At 33.7% G+C, this 15,425-nt stretch overlaps 1 protein-coding gene and 1 long non-coding RNA gene across 8 annotated transcripts; both read left to right on the top strand.

Moving 5' to 3' along the window:
• Nucleotides 1-2,029: 2,029 nt before the first annotated feature.
• LOC115957067 (protein NUCLEAR FUSION DEFECTIVE 4-like) lies at nt 2,030-10,447 on the top strand. Its single transcript, XM_031075305.1, has 2 exons — nt 2,030-2,934; nt 9,595-10,447. Exons 1-2 carry the CDS (start codon nt 2,030-2,032, stop codon nt 10,445-10,447), a joined length of 1,758 nt encoding a protein of 585 aa, XP_030931165.1.
• Nucleotides 3,222-9,199, top strand: LOC115955869. 7 transcript variants are annotated; one of them, XR_004084219.1, is made up of 6 exons: nt 3,234-3,461; nt 4,232-4,338; nt 5,475-5,581; nt 6,854-7,499; nt 7,990-8,057; nt 8,933-9,199. It is a non-coding gene; the product is annotated as an uncharacterized LOC115955869 (long non-coding RNA). The 7 variants fall into 7 exon arrangements; XR_004084217.1 differs by having other exon boundaries at nt 3,222-3,461; nt 4,232-5,581; nt 7,033-7,499; XR_004084216.1 differs by having other exon boundaries at nt 3,222-3,461; nt 4,232-5,581.
• Nucleotides 10,448-15,425: the final 4,978 nt, after the last annotated feature.

Here is a 15,425-nt window from a genome sequence, read left to right as displayed (position 1 = left end):
GGTTTCCACGTAAAATTTTGTGTTCTTGTGTGGTTGTGCTTTAGTTGTGCTTGCTGAAATTTATTCATAGTTATATAGAATTTTTCCCAACGAATGGTATCAGAGCGTAGGTTTGATTGGGAGCAATGGCTAGAGAAGAGGGAAAGACGTTAGAAATCAAGAAGTTTGACGGCACAGACTTTGGCTATTGGAAGATGCAGATCGAAGATTATCTGTATGGGAAGAAATTACCTCTTCCTCTTTTGGGAAGGAAGCCAGATAGTATGGAAGAAGAAGAATGGAGTCTTCTTGATAGACATGTGCTAGGAGTTATACGATTAACTCTAACAAGACTAGTTGAACACAACGTTATGAAGGAAAAGACCACAGTGGATTTGATGAAGGCTTTGTCTAGTATGTATGAAAAGCCTTTAGCTAACAATAAGGTGCATTTGATGAAGAAGTTGTTTAATCTGAAGATGGTGGAAGGTACTCCTGTGGCTCAACACCTGAATGAGTTTAACACCATTACAAATCAATTGTCCTCTGTGGAGATTGATTTTGATGATGAGATCCGTGCATTAATTGTTTTGGCTTTTTTGCCAAACAGGTCAGAGGCCATGAGAATGGCAGTGAGCAATTCTGCAGGAGAAAGCAAACTCAAATATGATGATATTCGAGATTTGATTCTAAGTGAGGAGGTTCGCAGAAGAGATGTTGGTATAAGCAATGCACAAGATCAAGCTCTTGTTATAGAGAACAGGGGTAGAAATAGAAGCAGAGGGCTCGATGATTGGGCCAAATCCAATGACAGGTCACAGTCAAACGGTAGATCTCAGTTTAAAGAGATGAGAGAATATTTCCATTGTGGGAAAAATGGTCACATAAAAAGAAACTGTTGGCATTGGAATAAAGAACAAGTTGAAGACAAAGATGAGAAGAATGATAATGAGAAGAATATTACAACAGTTGTGTTTGATGAGGATGTTTTGATGCTTTATCTTGAAGAGCAAAAGTGTGAGTATGTTGCTAAGAATGATGTTGAGTGGGTTGTTGATTTAGCAGCTTCCCACCATGTTATCTCCATAAAAGGGTTGTTCACCACATACAAAGCAGGCGACTTTGGTGTTGTGAAGATGGGTAACTCCAGTTATTCAAAAATTGTGGGAATTGATGATGTATGCATCAAGACCAAGGTTGGTTGCATGTTGATATTCAAGGATGTGTGGCATGTTCCAAATTTAAGGATGAATGTATTGTCTACTTTGGCTTTGGATTGAGCGGGTTATAGTAACCATCTTGGCAATGGAAGATGGAAACTTTGTAAAGGATTATTAGTGATTGCTAGAGGGCGTGCTTGTTGTGGCATGTACAGAACTCATGTGAGGGCTTGTAAGAAAAAGTCCAATGTAGTCAAAGTTTTTGAGAAAGCTCCACAGTCGAGAGTTGATGGTAATGGTGTTGTAACCAAGAGAGTAAAATTCTCTCTACCTGATAGTGATTTAAATGAGGAAGTGGTATTTGATGAAAAATATCATGATGCTAGGAAGAATAATGAAGTGAAAGATTGTGAAAGTCTTGAGTAGGGGAAACAATATCCTCCACTAGAGATTGTTGAACCTTTTGAAAGGATTTTCACATAAAACTTTGTATTTATATTCTTGTGTGATTGTGCTTTAACTATACCTTTTGAAATTTATTCACACTTATATAACATTTTTCCCGATAGAAGAAGATAAATCAGTAGTCCTAGAAAAACACATACAAATACGTACACAAAATTACGAATAAACAATTTATCATTAAACAAAGACAAGTTGAGAAGAACAGCAAACTATTATATTCAACCCAAAGTTATCATTTTAAAAATGTCTGCCCTATTATTATCCTCCTCCCTCTCACTCTCACTCTCACACGCATACAAATTCATTTCTATATATACACTACTTGTTTCTTCTAACACCATTACAAACTTGTGAGAGACTTATACAAAGAAAAAAAATAATTGTGACTGTGTAAGAGTATTGTTACAACTTAGAGAGTGAAAGAAATGGAGGGTGCTAAACCCGGTGGTGGTGGTGGTGGTTTGGCTAGCAAGAAGACCTTTATCATTCAATTACTCACAGGGTCATGGTTCATGGTGTTCGCATCATTGCTAATCATGTCCACCGCAGGCACACCCTACGCGTTTGGCCTATATTCTAACGTGCTCAAATCAGTGCTCGGCTATGACCAAAGTACTCTCAATTTGATCAGCTTCTTTAAAGACGTTGGCACCAACGTTGGAGTCCTCTCTGACCTCATTGCCGAGGTCACACCAACATGGTTCGTCTTATCAATTGGTGCAGTCTTAAACTTTTTTGGGTACATAATGATATGGCTAGCCGTGACTGAAAGAATGGCTAAGCCCCATGTATGGATGATGAGCTTGTACATCTGTCTTGGGGCAAATTCGACTGCTTTTGCTAACACTGGAGCACTTGTAACCAGCGTGAAAAACTTCCCCGAAAGCCGTGGGGTTGTGTTAGGGCTTTTAAAGGGTTATGTGGGACTAAGTGGTGCTATAATCACACAACTATACCATGCTATCTATGGTAATGACTCAAAGTCTTTGATTTTGCTTATAGCTTGGCTTCCAGCTGCTATATCTTTCCTTTTTCTACGAACTATAAGGATCATGAAGGTCAATCGGCAGAAGAACGAGCTCCAAGTTTTTTATAATTTCCTTTATATATCACTTGGCCTAGCTGGGTTTCTAATGATCATGATCATAGTGCAACAAAAGGTTACATTCACGAAAAGTGAGTATAGTGGTAGTGCAGCTGCAGTGTTAATCTTGCTCTTTCTCCCACTTGCTGTGGTTATCATGGAAGAGAATTATATTTCAAAGAGCAAGAATTTTTCAATGATTGACACCGAGAAGTCCAGCACGGGAACTACACCATCTCTTCCAGAATCAACTCTTGCCAAAGCCAATTTGATCACTCACTACAACAAACTTTAGTTATTTCAACCCTCTTTTATCGAGAGTTTACTAAAATCTGTGGATACAACCTATAAATACAAATGCGGTAGGATATATTACTTAACTTTATTTCAAAAGTTATTTAGACCCTCAAAATAAATTAAAACACCCTTGAAATAGGTGTGAAAAAAAAACGTGTAAGTTTTTTCAGCCCACAACCCTTGATAAAAAATTACAAAATTTTCAGCCCTTGAAAAAAGCCCACAACAAAATTTTCATCCCTTGAAAAAGCCCAACAAAATTTAAAAACATAGCCCAAACGTAACCAACAAACACAGAGCTCTTATCACTCTTTCGTTGAAAGCCTGAAACTGAGAAATCTCACAGAGCGCATGGAGATCTCATAGAGCTCGACGATCATCGATTAGGTACGATCGCACAGCTCTGATTAGGTACGATCTCGGTTTTGTGACTCTTCCTCTCTCTTGGCGGCGTTGTGTTTCTCAGCTCCGGTCAGGTACGAATCACAAACCCTAATTTCGTCTTGATTTTTTTGTTTTTTTGGTTTATCCACACTTTTTCATTGATTTCCCCATGATTTTCGTTTCACATTTCTCAGAAAACTGAGCTCATCATCGATTTCCCTATTTCGATTTCTAATTGTTCGACCTTTGCAATTTCATTATTTGATTTCAAATCATAATCTCTGTTTCCTTTACAGTTTTCATACAAATATTGATTGAGTTTTTTTAGACACTCTCTAAGACTTGATTTATTGTGTTTGTGTATTCAAATTTAGTTTTCTTCCTCTCCGTGTGTGTGTGTGTGTTTATTTCAATCTGCATCGTCCAACTTGTTGGCTTTGGTGGTGAGTGTTGACTTTGAACTGTATGGATCTACTGGGTATCATTGTTAGCTATTGGGAATTTGTGTTTAGTAGTAGAGGAATATTAGTAGTGCTTAAAGCTTACTTGGGTTTATAGTGAAATAGTAGTATTTTAATAATTCCAGAGTGGAGTTACCCTAAAACTTTGGAGACTCAGAGGACCTTAATTTGTAATTTACTATTTTAAACATTGTGTTTGGGATGATGGGTTTATTGAAATGCTATCGGTTTTATTTTTTATGGTAATTTGGAATGGACACAGGTTTTTGTTTAGATAACAGAATGGTTGAGGCAAATTTAGTTTTATTTCTTGTTTATTTTTTTTTTCCAGTGCTTTGGTTCATATTTTATGGTTGAAAAGGATGGGCTCCAATAGAATTATAAATATTTCTGTTTGACAGGCTTTTTGGACGCTGATCTCAAAGGGTGCTAGATTTGGTTCCAATCCTGTTCTTTCAACCTGCCTCTGCATTTTCTTCCCAAACGTGATTTTAAATATAGCAAAAAGGTAACAATTCTCCTTTATTTATTTATTTTGGGTTAAGTAAAAAGTGCAACAGCAAAGCTATATAAATAGCATGCCTTTTTATCAATTTTATTTATTTATTTATTTTTTTCTGTTGTATGGTGAGTCTGCTTGCTTTTATGTGCATAAGACAGTTGTATACCTGACATGATAGTGGATAGTCTTGATAAACTATTGTTCTCACTTTTCATTAATTGTAAATTTACTAGAGAGATTGCTATGTGCTATTGCTATGGTTGAGAATTAATTGCCTCTGTTATGTCATTAGTTGCAAAATGCTTTATTTGGTTTGATGCATAATTGAATTGAATTTGAATGTGATGTGGTGCATTTTGTGAGATTGAATTGAATGTGATGTTGTAGAAAGGATAAACTTGCTCGAAATTGGTGGTTTATTCTTTATTGCTTCTTGTGTAATTTGATGTCACTTGATATAGTTTATATCAATAGTGGAGGGACTGCATACACAAGAATTATGAGAAAAGGAACTTTATGTGGAGAACTCTTCAAGGAGAAGGGAAAACCCACCATGAGAGTTGAGAAGTTGTTGATTAGAATGAGTTTTAGATACTTTCTATTATCAAGCTTAATCTTCACTCTGACAGAACCTCAGTGTCCACTTGGCTTTCTTCGTTAAAAAAAGACCATTTGACTCCCCCCTGCCCCCTTTCCTCTTTTATTTCTTGAGGGAGAGCTATCTATGTAGGCTTTGGCACATCATATATCCATTTCTGTTTGGTGAGCTCTAGAGAATTGGTGCATACACTGAATCACTTATTCCTGTCCTAGTGAGTCTTCTATATTGTGTCATTATTTTTGTTATGAAGTTTGCCACCCAAGCGTAACTTGTAATTGTGGAAGTTGACATTTACTATCTATGCATGGCATGCAGCACATGCGGCTTTTTGGTGCACTTCTATTTTATTGCCAACAATGTTTGAGTTTGTTCATACCATTACAGTGATATGCACCAAGGTTTACTTGTTAGGTTTACAGAGTATCACTATGATAGAAGTTACTTGTCACCTTTCTTTGCTAAAATCACCATTAATGTGATATCTGCCAAGGTTAACCTGTCAGGTTTCCATAACATGGTCACTTCTTAATGATTGAATCAGCTCAGCTATTGAGGCTAACATTATGTCATACCTGCCTCTCCTTCAAATTAGCTGTCGTGTCTAATCGGAAGTATTACTTTCAAGTTCCAAACTTTTCTTAGTCTTAGGTATGGAGACGGTAGTCCTTTTCTTTCATATAGCTTGTTGCTTCTTTCTTTCTTTCTTCTTCTTCTTTTTTATTTATTTTTTAATTTTAAATTTATAATGAGAATCAATGTCCTGCTATATATATATATATTACCTTTTTGGGTGAACATATTATTTTTAATATTCATTTGGTAAGTAAACTGCTTTTTCCTCCCTATTAATTTAATAAATACTGTTTGTGTTAAAAATGTAAGGGGCAGAATTTAAAATCAATGGGAAATTTTATTTATTTATTTACCTTTGGAAATGAAGAGAATAGCAAGGCTGAGGATCATAGTGTAAGAATGATGATGGCAATAGAAGAAAAGTTCCATAAAGAGTGAATAATATTATCAAATTTCAAATATATGATTCGATATTTTGGATTCTCAATGTGTAAATTTACTTTTCTTCTATTGGGAATGTATTTCCAGTGCAAAATGAATGAAGTCAAAATCTAAATTTGGAAATCATTTTAGGTGTATTGAGATTGATAAATAAAAGCTGCAGAGTACTGAGAAATTATATTAAATAATGATTTATGCAACTAAGTTGGTGCATCAGATATTAACCATCTTGTTTTTGTCTAGTTTTCAAATTTCTTAGAATTTTGGCCCTATTTCTGAATCATGGTGTTTGAATTTAACAATTTAGCATGGTGTTTGAATTTGTGTTGTTACTGTCACTAGTTTTTTTTTTTTTAAGAAACAATCATGCACATACAAGAGAGGGATAATGAAATTATTGTTGCGTAGTTTTGTTATATATAGAATTTTTGTTTGATGAATTATGTGTTAACAATTTAGCATGGTGTTTGACTGGGTTTTAAGAGAAGCAAATGGTGCAGCCCACTGCTTAGCAACTTGGTCTTTATTGAATAAGCTGGCTAGTTATTTTGTTTTAGGCTCTGCTCCTCAAGTTTTCAGTGTAATTCATATGGTTTCTGCTATTTCAATAAAATCTTCTTGATTTTTTATTATTGTGGAAAGATTACATTTTGTCCTTGAAATTTGTTGAAGTTGGATTTTCCTCCCTTAAATTTTTATAGAGTGGTAATCAAATGGAGCTTTCTGTATAGTCTCAAGATAAACAATTTTGAGGTTTTGAGCTTTCTACTATGTGGGTCCCACGTGAGTATGTGTGTTGGAGACTAGTGTACGAATGATCGGACACCAAACAATGCGAATTCTTTGTAATGTGATTGCATGGAGATATGAGTCTTGTTATTTATTGACTTTAGTCATTTGACATAGGTGGCAACCAGGGACGGCAATAACTGATTTACTTTTTTCTATTCAATGTATATATTGCTTTTATCATAATCTAGAGGCCTAGGGAGAAATTATGGAATGCTAGACCCTAACATTACAGTTTGTTAGAAATTATGGAATGCCTGACTTTATACGTTAAACTAGTTGATACTTTTTATTAGATTGTTTCTAGTTCCTCTTGTATCATATCCTTAGAGCTTAAGATCATTAAGTACTTTGAATGAGGGGGCATTGAAAATATCTCAAGATTAAATGTCTGTGGAGGTGTTTGGACCTGAGCGTCATGGACGAGTTCGTGGCTATGGGGCTGGAGTCACTCCTACCAAGTTATGGGGTTCCTCCTCATCTAGAATGTATGATCTTGAGAAGCGACTCCAAGAATCTGAACAGAAACGCTTAGAATCTGAACAAAAACGAATAGAGGCTGATGCAGAGTTGAAATAAGAAGTAAAGCACCTCAAAAGCATGCTCGAACAACAAGCTATTCAAATGACAGAACAAAGAAGACATTTTGAGGAACAACAAGCTAGTCAAATGGCAGCACAAAGAGCACATTATGACAATATGATGATGCAAATGTTGAGTTGTATTACCTCGCAATCAGCCCAATCTAGTAGTGATCACTAAGGTATGAAGATCATCTCAAGCTAGTCACCGTTTTAGTTTGCTTTTGCAATCCTTATCTGATTTATATATGATTTATATAATATCTAACTGATTGCTGGAACAAAATGTGTACTGGATTGCTATTGTTAACAGCAAGTCAAATAATAATATGCATGACTTAATCTGATTTATATGCATGCTTTGGTTGGCACATTTCCATGATTTAGCTTGCTATTGGTCAGATTTGCTATGGCTTTATTCCCCCTAATAGATAATAGGCAACTACCAGAAATTCAAAATGAAAAGTGTGACAGAAAGAGGAATGACTAACCTATGATAACCTTTGTGTGGGGTTGTGAACCTGAAAGTTTCCTGATTTTTTTGTACTTAAACACGAGTCAATTTTCACTGTAAATTAAACATTTTCTTCTTTCTCCATGTTACTACAATAGTATTTTATCTCATAATTGAATATTTTGTGAATATTCTCTAAGCTCTATCTGTTTGGGCAGCAATTTGCAAGCTAATGAGCAATGTGACATGCTCCATTCCTGAGTTTACTTGTGTTTCATCTGCAAAGGTTGTATTCCAATCTCTTTTAATGTGTTTTTTTCCCTAACTTCTTTATTAGTGTCTTTCATACAAAAATACCTGCACATGCTATATGTTGTTCTCCCTTTTGAAAGCTTCCGTGAAATATTGTTCCAACTGAATTTGTTTCCTCGTTGTACTAAGTGATATTAATAAGAAAGTGGAACCAATATGTTGTCACCTTATAGACAATGATTAAATTTCATAACCTAAACTTGCATTTTACAGATTTTTGATTTATAGAAATAACTCGAGGAAAACTTTGAGCTCTTGCTATTTGAAAGAATATAGCTTTCGTCTCCACTTTTCAAGTTTTATGCACTTGATCTATAATAATTTTCTTGGTAGTGTGAGAATATAGGTAATGGGTTAGTCTAAAAGCTACTATGGATCAGTTCATTATTGCTTTTATCATTACAAATTTTAGTTGCTCTATTGAGTTGTATCACCTCACAATCAGCCCAATCTAGTAGTGATCACTAAGGTATGAAGATCATCTCAAGCTAGTCACTGTTTTAGTACTATTGGATAAATTTGGAATGACTTGTTGAGCTGTTGGTACTAGTTTGCTTTTGCAATCCTTAACTGATTTATATAACATCTAACTGATTGCTGGAACAAAATGCGTACTGGATTGCCATTGTTAACAACAAGTCAAATAATATTATGCATGAATTAATCTTTTCACTGGGCATGCTTTGGTTGGCACATTTCCATGATTTGGCAGGCTTAGGCTTCTCAAATGATTATATATATGGATAAGTTTGGTGCTGATGTATATCTGATTTATCTGTTGAAAGTTCAATGTTGTGATATTCTGTTCCTTTAGTCTGATTGTGAAATTTCCATTTTTGTTTTTTTCAGGTGGCTTTGCTGTTAATTTGGGTTGCTGATATAAGGAAACATGTGAAGAATTTAGAATTTGGGAAGGGACACGTATATAAAGCTGTGCATGTAACCGATTTTTATTTCCTTTCATCACCTTTGGCCTTATATAGGATGTATTAGGATTTGTTCTATTCACCTACCACCATGTCAGATTGTGCAAAGAACCTTGTTTTTACAATTTAAAACTCTTGCCCTTGTTGACTATTGAATTAGATCATATAAATATTGCTCGGGTTAATCTGACTTTTGGTATCATATAAATTCATACAATTATGAATTTTTGTGTATGTATATATATATATATGTTTGTGCATGATTGTGGTTTAAAAAAAAAAAAAAAAAAAAATCCTGTTTTGAGGGTTAAGAGACCCCTTAAATAACCTTATTTATCAAGGGTTGTAGATATAATTTTTTTAAACCTTGGTAAAAGGTTATTTAAGGGTTTCTTGACCCTCAAAATAAGATTAGAGCACTTATTTTAAGGGTCACGAAGGCCGTTAAAATTTCTTTTTCGACGGTATATATTTCGAAGGTTCTCAAGGGTCAATTGGACTCTTAAAATAAATTTTTTCAACGGTTTTTAATACTTTTTTTTAAGGGTTTTGACCCTTGAAAAAAGTCAAATTTGTTGTAGTGACTGAAGTACAGGACACAGAAAAGTATGTTTCATGTTGGACAAACGTGTTTAAGCCACCGGAGAGAGGGGAGGACTATACCATACTACAAGCACTCTTCAGCATCGACATGTTAATACTGTTCTTCTCAGCAATTTGTGGCGTTGGAGGCACTTTGACAGCAATAGACAATTTGGGACAAATGGGAACTGCGCTTGGATACCCAGCTCGAAGTATTAGCACCTTTGTGTCTCTTGTGAGTATATGGAATTATCTTGGACGAGTTGTCGCTGGTTTGGTCTCTGAAATTCTATTAAAAAAATACAAGTTCCCTCAACCTCTCATGCTGACTCTAGTGCTCCTATTAGCATGTGTTGGTCACCTTCTAATCGCGTTTAATCCTTCTGGTGGTCTCTATGTTGCATCGATAATTATCGGGTTTTCTTTTGGTGCACAATGGCCATTAGTTTTCGCAATAATTTCTGAAATTTTTGGTCTAAAGTACTACTCTACTTTGTACAATTTTGGGTCAGTGGCTAGCCCCATTGGACTATATGTACTCAATGTGAAGGTCACTGGACATTTATATGATAAGGAAGCTAGAAAGCAACTGGCTGCCTCAGGAAGCGTAAGAAAGGCTGGGGAGGCTTTGAATTGTTTTGGGGTTGAGTGCTTCAAATTGTCTTTCATTATCATTACTGCTGTGACATTGTTTGGCTCGCTTGTTTCTCTCATTCTGGTGTTGAGGACTAGGAAGTTCTATAAGAGTGACATTTACAAGAAGTTCCGGGAGGAGGCGCAGGCGGCTGAGAAGGAGATAGCTATGGCCGGAAACAGCATTGGATCACAGGACACAAATAATGGCCAAAGACGTTGACTTCAGCTATAAAAGATAACACATATTAGAAGAAAGAGATGGAATGACTTAGTTTATTTCAAGAGGGAATAATGGATGCGTATGTTTTAAGTGTAAACATTGTATTTATCTACGATGCAAATTAAAGTAGGTGATACTTCAACATGGTAGGATCGATTTTAATTATTTTTCTTTTAGATTTTTGTTTCTTGTTTTATTTCAAATCTGTCTTTGCATGGAAAGGTGCGCTTCGCGTGAACAAGTTTATTCAAGAGGGTATTCTCAAAAAGAAAAAGAAAAAAAAGAAAGAAGAATAAGTTTATTCCAGAGGAAATGAGGAACATATAATAGTGTTCTTTATCTGTAATATAGCAAAATGAGTCTAAGTGCAAACATTGTAGTATTTTCATTATTTTATTATTATTTTTTTTCCAGATTTGTTCTTGCATGCAAAGCTGTCTCTTCACGTTTTACATCATTACAGGAGTGGTCAAGTGTCATTTGGTATAGCTTAGAAGTATCACGAGCAAAATTGTCAGTTGCGATTCGTTCCAAATTTGTACTCATTTCCGTTGGACATGATAATACGGTCAGAATTTTATGAGCCAACCCAATTCGACAAATATTTGATTAAAATTTAATTTTTTTATGGGTCAACTCGATCTGATCTGTTAAAAAATTCGTTAAAAAAATATTTTAATTACATTTTGGTATTAAGTATATAAAGTACAAAATATCAAAATTAATAATTAATATATTATAAAAGATGATTATTTAATTCATCAAAAATTCCATCAAGCCAAAAAAAGAAAAAATTCATCAAAAGTATCTATAAGAGCTAGCTAGCCTAGGCTGCCTAGCTTCTGTGCTTGCCTTGCCTACAACACGTTACAACTTACACAAGAGACAAGACAAGGGCCGGCCAAGGTTGTCAAGAAGTGAAGAGTCATCACTCATCAGTGGTCAAGACAACTACTATAAAAAAAAAAAAAATTCTCATTCAGATTTAGCTAAGCTGTATTAGAAGACAGGAAAGATGACTAAGTGAATTGTATTTTGTTTGATATATGTTATGTTATGTTTTTTTAATAATAAAGATTTTAATGTTGTGTGATATTATTTTTTATTGTAATTTTTTTTAATGATTAGGAATTTGATCATTATGAAAGTGGTTGTAGTGTCAAAGCAAAAAAATCTCAGTTGGAGTTGTATTTAGAAGAGTCTAAACTTAACAAAAAGTAAAATTGAAAGTTGGAAGTTCTCTCTTGGTGGAAAAAGCATTACAATCGGTTTTCAGAGCTCTCTTTAATGATACGGGATTTCATGAGCATTTCGATAACCACTGTTGCTTTTGAATCAAGTTTTAGCACTGGGAAAAAAATTCTTACTTTGTATCGATTACGTCTTTTACCTAAGAATGTGGAAGCTACGTTGTGTAATAAAAGTTACCTATATGGATTTGAAGGTAATTTAATTTTTTTATAGTCATAATTATACAATTTTAATTCTTTATTGATTTGCTTTCATGGTATATTAAGTTATATTAAAATATTGTATTGTAGATGAAAATGCTGACGAAATTGGCCAACTTGAGCTACAATTTGCAAGTATGAATATTTGTAGTGCTGAATCTGCTACCAACGTTGAGTAGATTGAGATTGAGGTGTAATTCTTATAAATATTTATTTATTCTTCTTTACTTAATATGTTATGTTTATTTTTAAATATATATATTTTTGTTTAGTTTATCTTTCTAAATAATCTAACTTTACTATTATTTTAAATGCAACAAAAACATGTGCACTTAAGAAGATTGATAATTTGTTACTTTGCTGGTTTACTTGTTTTGTTTGTTTTAAGATCTATCTCCTTTTGAAGATGTAAACTTGTAATTATATGCATTTTGATAGTGAACTATTAACATTGAAGACTTTTTCCATTATGAATTTATGACTATAAATAATTTTTGTCATGCTCAAAATTATCAGAGTTGGAAAGATATTAACAAGTGGCATTAAGTGCAATTCATTTACTTAATTGATTTTGTTCATTCTCTCTAAACAGGTTATCATTGATTTGTTTTTGTAATTAAAAAAAAAAAATTTGTTTGAAAAATACTGGTAAACCCGACCTGCAACCTGATTGACCTGATCCGCCTGTTTTGTCACATCTAATTTTCGCCCTCAATTCTTCTAGGACCACAATTTAATAACATTTGCATTATGATTTGTGAATTATTACTTTCATTTGAATTCATAATTTTTTCTCTACCATTTACAAGCGAACATATTCAGATTATGGTAAGAATTGTAGCATAAAATTTGTGTTCATATATACTTTTTTTTTGAGAGTGAGTTAGTTTGAACAAGAATTTGGTATCGGCTAAAGATTGAAGAAAAATGATTTATCTGTTGTGTTAGAGATGCCTAAACCTCAAATTCATCGACATATTTAACGTCAAAATCAATTGAATATAATAATTATAATACTAGAAAAATTGGAATGTCCTAATTCGATCTTCCCTCGCAAGACAGAGGGCTAGAAGGGGGCATATATAAGCACAAAAGCGAAGGGGTGGCTTGCAAGAGTAATAAGTAATTGGCCTGGGCCTCGCAAGGGGTAGAAGTTGGCACCCTTATGCTTACGTTCACGGTTAGCCTAAAACGAGTCTTTGACAATGAGCACCACAACAATTGGTGGTTGACCATACCTTATTTCCCGTCATGTGTGTCATGTAGCTAGATCATGTGCTCATTGCCAAGTTTTAAAGTGAGAGGTTAAAGAAAGAGACATTAAGGGCATTAGAACATAAGCAACTGATAACAGAGAAAGAAGATAAAGAGAGAAGGTAAAAGAGGGGGTCGAAAAAATTACTTTGCCTCCTTTGTTGGAAATATCTTAAATTCATTGGTTTATTTGGCTTAAAAAATTAAGTCGAGTAAAATTGCAATTGTAATTAAAAAATAAAAATTTAAAAATTCGTTTACATAAAGTTACTGAAAATACACCTATTTATAAAATAAATAAACTGTTTAAAAAAATTAAAAAATAAAAAGAAGAGCAGGAATGAACAATTTTATTGCAAGTCTATACCTGAACGGCACTTACTGGGATGAAAATCTTTTGTGAAAGATACAGACTTTTCAAAAATGACGCAATAAAATAAAATAAATTGAAAAACATGGTAGAGCCGGTCCCAGATGTGAAAATGAAAATCTCCAAGAAACCTGGGACTTCAAAGTCTAAAAAGGCTTTGTCAAAAAAAGAAAAAAAAAAAAAAAGTCTAAAAAGGCGTGTGGTTGCTTTTACAACATAATGAGCTGGGCCATTTTGTGAAAGCGGTAAATCAGCTAGCGGATGTTTTCGATGCAATAAGCCCTTTGCACGAACAACTTTGGACCACCCCTATTTTTCTTCATACTTTATTGAAGGGATAGGTTGCGAGTAATGAGAAATCACTTCTGTATAAATTTACTATTAACATCGCTTTTATTTTCACTAATTATGCAATCACGAACAAATAAAAAATAAAAAAATGTAATCATGAAAATAGATGTCACTAGACTCATAATGTTGCAGCTCTACATGAGTAGAATTATTCCTATAAATTCTAATTATGGAAATTCTATTATAACTAGAAAATTACGTAATTATGGTGATTCTATTATAAATTCTTGTCATTGTCATGTAGTCAATGACATTAGTATTTTTTTTTGGATTCAATTTTTTTTAAAATATTTTTCTTTGTATTGACAATTTAAAGTTTTTATAATAATTGGGTGGTGAAAATCTTAAAATCCTATTTATTCATTTTGAATTAAGTATATTAGATTTTCTGATCATGTTATCAATAAGTTAAATAGAAATAAAAATACTGATAGTCAAAAATTTTAAAATATTGATGACACAACAAAATCCAATTTATGTATAGAATTATAAGAATATTTCTATTAAATTTCCCTATAAACTCTTAGGAATCTTAATCCATTTTAAGCCCACATTTTCTGCTTAATGCTTCTCTTTTGTAAGAGAAAATTTGTTTAATTTAAGTACCATTCATTTTTAATTGTTGACGAAGGATTCCAAAGTTTTATAATTTAGACCATATTCGTATTATATTATGAAACGTGCGTAGTTTCTACTGGGATTTGTTTAAGTTTTTTAGTATCGAATCCTTAAAGAATCAGCCTGATATAACTTATACCTAGTACGAGCAATGGATTTTCTTATATGTTCACCGTCCAACACATGTGCTGAACATGTATTAAAAACTTTTTTCAGCTAAAAAATTCTTCGATTTAATTCTAATTTTTCTTTGTTGTAATATGGCCTAAATTAGTCAACAGCTTTGGCCGAATTCAATGTATATTAGGATTCTACGTAGCCAACCTTGGCCGACTTTGGAGTTGTATACTTTGGAATGGTAACTTACAAGGTTCAAGAACACTTTTACCCTAATTTTGTGCACAATTTGCTAAAGTGGTCAAGGTGGTGGACAATCATTTTAACAATGACCTACCATTCAACTAGCTCAGTACATTGTGACAAAAATTGTTTCCCTAGACTTATTAATGATATATTGATTGATGTCTCGCTCTTTGTATTTTATTCAAAGTCTTTTGTTATTTTTTAGAGCTAGTTTATTTAGGTTTTGTGTGAGATTTGTGATACTACTATAATTTGTTTAATTCATTAGTAAAACTTTTGCTTCAACACTACTCGTTAACGCAAGTTTACTCTCAACCAAATAATTTGTTTAATTCTTATAAGCTTAACTTTGATGCAGCTGCTTTCAAAGCTTCTAATTCAGTTGAGATTATAGCTCGTGATTGGCATTGGGAAGTTATTGGTGCTTTGTCTCAGCCTATCCCGACTTCTCACTCAGTTGCAAACACTACAAAAAAATGGGGCTATCCCAGCATTTGCAAAACTGCTAGGATAGCCCTAAAAAACGCTGGAATAGGCCAAAAATGCCTATCCCTGCGCTTTTTTTCTTGGC

This window comes from Quercus lobata, chromosome 8 (genome assembly GCF_001633185.2).
Source record: "Quercus lobata isolate SW786 chromosome 8, ValleyOak3.0 Primary Assembly, whole genome shotgun sequence".
Lineage (NCBI taxonomy): Eukaryota > Viridiplantae > Streptophyta > Magnoliopsida > Fagales > Fagaceae > Quercus > Quercus lobata.
This window is presented reverse-complemented; position numbering and strand designations above follow the sequence as displayed.

Coding starts and splice junctions, on each gene's coding strand:
- LOC115957067 (XM_031075305.1), top strand. CDS start 2,030: ATGGAGGGTGCTAAACCCGGTGGTGGTGGTGGTGGTTTGGCTAGCAAG. Junction 2,935..9,594: donor ACTACACCATCTCTTCCAGA/ATCAACTCTTGC, acceptor TGTTGTAGTGAC/TGAAGTACAGGACACAGAAA.